The 4781-nt window shown below is 29.6% G+C and overlaps 1 protein-coding gene across 1 annotated transcript; it reads right to left on the bottom strand.

Moving 5' to 3' along the window:
• Positions 1–1045: 1045 nt before the first annotated feature.
• LOC107612048 (MLP-like protein 43) lies at positions 1046–4539 on the bottom strand. Its single transcript, XM_016313881.3, has 2 exons — positions 4228–4539; positions 1046–1461 (listed from the first exon to the last, which is right to left on the bottom strand). The coding sequence occupies exons 1-2, from the start codon at positions 4415–4417 to the stop codon at positions 1190–1192; spliced, it is 462 nt and encodes a 153-aa protein (XP_016169367.1). The 5' UTR covers positions 4418–4539; the 3' UTR covers positions 1046–1189.
• Positions 4540–4781: the final 242 nt, after the last annotated feature.

The following is a 4781-nucleotide window of genomic DNA, read 5'->3' as shown; positions in this document are numbered from 1 at the left end:
TATATCTGAATATTTATTATAGAATATTACGTCTTTATTATTACGATTCTCTTAGTCCCTATAAATACCCTTCTATATTGTATCATTCCAGACAACTTGAATAGACAATTTGATTACACTCAATAATATACAAATCATTCCTCCATTTTGTCTCTTGTTTCTAACATGGTATCAGAGTCATGGTATCCTCCTTGAAGAGGATAGGTTGTTTTTATTTTCTATGCTATTCTTATTTCCCTTTTGTCACTCCTTTGATGCTTTTTCACTTCACCGACTAGCCTATTTTCTCTGTCTTGTGTTTTTTCGAGTCGAATGATCAAACACCATTGTCATCCGCTGCTTACCTATTCTCATAAAGAAATCATATAGTTTTCGCTCTATTTGGCAGTTCCTCTGCGCTCTCTTGTGGCAGTTCTGTTTGTGTTCTCTTGTGGCAGTTTCGTCAGCGTTCTCCCGTGGCAGTTCCGTCTGCGTTCTCTCGTGGCAGTTCCGTCTGCGTTCTCTCGTGGCAGTTCCGTCTGCGTTCTCTCGTGGCAGTTCCTTCTGCGTTCTCTCGTGGCAGTTCCGTCTGCATTCTCTTGTGGCAGTTCCGTTTGCGTTTCGTCTATGTTTCCTTGTGGCAGTTCCGTCTGCGTTTCTTTCCGGCAGTTCCATCTGCACTTCTTTCAGATAGCGACAGTTCCATCTGCGCTTCCTTCAGACAAGCGGCAGTTCCGTTTGCGCTTCCTTCAGACTAGCGGTAGTTTCGTCCGTGCTTCCTTCTGGCAATTCCGTCTGCACCTGTTTTATCAATTTATGCAATTTTTTTTCTCTTTATTTCGTTGTTTTAAATAAGTTTCAAACTCAAGTTGTCACTTGAGTTTGAGAGGGGATATTAGAATATAATTAGGATCAATTAGGATCAATTAGAATTATTTAGTATATCTGAATATTTATTATAGAATATTACGTCTTTATTATTACGATTCTCTTAGTCCCTATAAATACCCTTCTATATTGTATCATTCCAGACAACTTGAATAGACAATTTGATTACACTCAATAATATACAAATCATTCCTCCATTTTGTCTCTTGTTTCTAACAATTATTATTATTATTATTATTATTATTATTAAGATGAGCACACAGTCAACACACTTTATTAACTTTATACCCAATTATTATTATTATTATTATTATTATTATTATTATGCCTGGAGAAGATGAGCATCCATTTCTTTTCTACACTTGTCAAAGTATTCCATGTAGCCATATGGAGCTTCAACATCATCATTGACCTTCTCATATTCAACTGTCCATTTAGCCGAACCACTTCTATTATTGTTCTCAATTACTTGAAAAATAACCTTAAAGGCCTTGTAGCGTTGATCGATATCTCCATCAAAGAGTTTGAATATGACTATTTTGTTCTTCTCATCAATGCTTTCAATAGTCTCTTTGGATGTAGTTACTTTACCGTCTGTCAATGTAAAACATCAACACATTTAAATATAATTATACTCTTGATAAATAAGTCATTTTGATTTTAATGTCAATAAAATATTAGAAAAATAAGCTATTTAAATGTTCACCCAAATTTTATCATCACATTTTTTACATCTGTGCATTTTCTCACTCGTGGTCTTTTTTTTTTTAACTTTTTTTCCCTTTTCAATTCATCTTCTTCATTTGGCAACATCATCATCATCATTATTGTGGTCTTTTGTTTTTTCTTTCTTTTATACATAAATTATCAATTTTACTTTAGAAAAATTTTAATTTTTTGAAAAATAATAAAAAAACTAACTTTTTATCAATATTAACTAATACTTTGAGTTGATATTTACGTTCTTATACAGCTAAGATTTAAAGTGTCAAATTTAGTATTTAAGATTTAAAAAAATATCTTTGTCGGTTAATTATTAACAAAAGATGATAAAGTATAATAGTTATGTAGCATTATTTCAATTTTTTTTTTTTCAAGTTACACATCTTTTTCAAAGATTTGCACGTCTGTTTTCCTTTAAGTTACTACAAGCTGTTTTTAACGTATACATCTTTATATGCAGTTAAATTTTAAAATCGTTTTTAAAATTTGTGTCATACATTAAAATTGTTTTTGAGATTTTAATTACATCAATTATATTCTTGAGGTTGACAAAAATACATTACAATTACATTAATCTCTGACCTATTTTTTATTAATGATCGACGTGATAACATGGTTTGATGATGTAGGTTGTTAACGACACATATGACTCCATGGTTTGGCCATGTATAATAGTACGATGATGTGTTGACCAATGACACGTGACATGCTGATGTGGATAGTTGTACTACGTGTCACAATACTATTTGGCCACGTGTCCGTTCATGTCACGTGTCGCAACAATATTCGTCCACGTGTTATCTATTATGTCATCATTGTAGATTCACCAAATTAGTGCATCACTTTGTATTAAGTGACTCTTTTTAGTCCCTAAAATTGAATGTCGTGCACCAAATTAGTCCGTTCACTAATTTTTTCTCAATTTTTAAAAATTTTAAATTTTTAATATTTTGGATGCACTAATTTCAATTCTATTTTTTCACATATCGTTTAACACACAAGTGATTTTATAAATTTTTTTTAGATTTTAGTTTTAATTATATAATTTTTTCTATAATAATTTAATATTGGTAAATTTTGTAATATATAAATATGTTATTATAAAAAAAGAATTATATGATTGATTAGACACATTTTTTTTATCAAAAATATGTGTTTTTAACAAGAAATCAAGAATTAAAATACATTTTTTTGGTTTTTATAAAATATACGTTTTCGTTGTGCGTAAATGGGTTAGATTGAAGGCACTTCAAGCATTCTCACTACCATCTCCGATCCGACCTCTTCAGCCTAGGCGAAAGAGGTCAGAGATAGTAGTGAGAGTGCTTGAAATATCTTCACGTCAACTCCAAGACGGCGGTTAGGAGTACCCGCAAGAGAAAAAATATTTTATAAAAGTACTTGTATTTAAATAACATGTAAAAACATAGAATTGAAATTAATGCATTTAAAAATATTGAGAATTTTGAATTTATAGAAAAAAAAAAGGAGAAAAAACTAGTGAAAAACTAGTTTGGTGCATGACATCAATTTTAGGGACTAAAATGAGTCACTTAATGCAAAATGAGTGACTAATTTGATGCATCTACAATGATGACATAGCGAATGACACGTGGACGAATACTATTGCGATACGTGACACAAATTAACATATGGCCAAATAGCATTGTGACACGTGATATAACTGTCTATGTTAACATGCCACATGTCACTAATCAACATATTATTATACCATTACACGTGACCAAACCATAAAATGAGACGTGTTACTAACAGTCTACATCATCAAACTATGTTATTATGTCATTAAAAAAAAAATAGATCAAGAACTAATATGATACACTTTTGTCAATTTCAAAGACTAATTAATACAATTAAAATCTCAAAAACTCTCTTGAGATGAAATATGAGTATAAAATTAGTAAGACCCTAAGAATGTTCGCTTTGATTTCGGTACTACGTCCTCCTAAATTTGTATGTTTATTATAAGTATTAACAACCAAAAATCATATGCGTTTATCTTAAAAATATTGAAAAGTTTGTTAATTCTTTTGTAATTATAATTATAATTATAACTAAATATCTTCTTTAGTTTCTATCAATATCATCATTCAACACAAAATCTAAGCAATAAAGAGGAAAAAAACCTTAATATTAAAAAAGAGAACCATCAATACCAACTAAGAAATTAGAGCAAAACTAAACTGACTCATATATTTCTTGGGATCAAAAACATATTTCTGAAAACCAAAGAATTAAAAAAAATGCTAGGAAATTATTTTTTTTCGATTAACATCAACTAAATTTTTTAAAATTATTTTATTTTATAAATTTTAAATGCTAAATCATCTATTTTTAATTCTAAATCTTAAATTATAAACTATAAATTCTAAATCTTTTTTAAAATAAAAATTAATAGAATTTAAAAAAATTTAGTTAATATTAACTAATTAAAATTTTGTTGCTCGAAAGTCAAGCAAAGAAAAGGACAAACTGTTCACCTTCTAGCTAGCTTGACATCACCTCAAATTTCTTTCAGATTCTATAGACTACAACAAATTACATTTATCTTCTATAGCTACAATGATATTAATTATCCCATTTCATAAAATATAATAACATGGAGTGTGTTATTACCTATGACATAAGTCCAGTGTTTGACCGAACCACCGACGCTGTGCCAGTCATCACCTTCATGAAGCTTGGCAGCATGCACTCTTTCACAGACGTTTGGAACATGGTGGAGTTTCTTTGCCAAGAGGTCAAAGAACTTTGAAGCTGGTGACTGGATTGCACTTTCAGTGCTAAGTTTACCAGTTAGTGCCATCTCTTAATTAAAAAGGAAACAACTAATATGAAGTAGGAACAAATTAATACTAGACCAGAGATGCAAGGGAAATAGCCTTACATGACTTTATATAGAAATACAAGCCTCCTACTATATTCTCAACTAGCTCCCCACAATAATTAATATTATTGTTGATTAGTTTAAATAAGAAATTTCATCGTGAAAGAATCAATTTTTTTTACAGTCTTTTTCATTCAAATAAATGAAGAACGTACTACTTTATGAAAAATCTAAATTTTATTTAAAATTTATTGACGACTAATAAATTATTATATATATAAAATAAAATTCGAATTCCACGTCACAATTAGTTGACTTCTGAAATTATTATATTATATTATTA

This window comes from Arachis ipaensis, chromosome B8 (assembly GCF_059453495.1).
Source record: "Arachis ipaensis isolate K30076 ecotype BB chromosome B8, ASM5945349v1, whole genome shotgun sequence".
In the NCBI taxonomy this organism is placed as follows: domain Eukaryota; kingdom Viridiplantae; phylum Streptophyta; class Magnoliopsida; order Fabales; family Fabaceae; genus Arachis; species Arachis ipaensis.
This window is presented reverse-complemented; position numbering and strand designations above follow the sequence as displayed.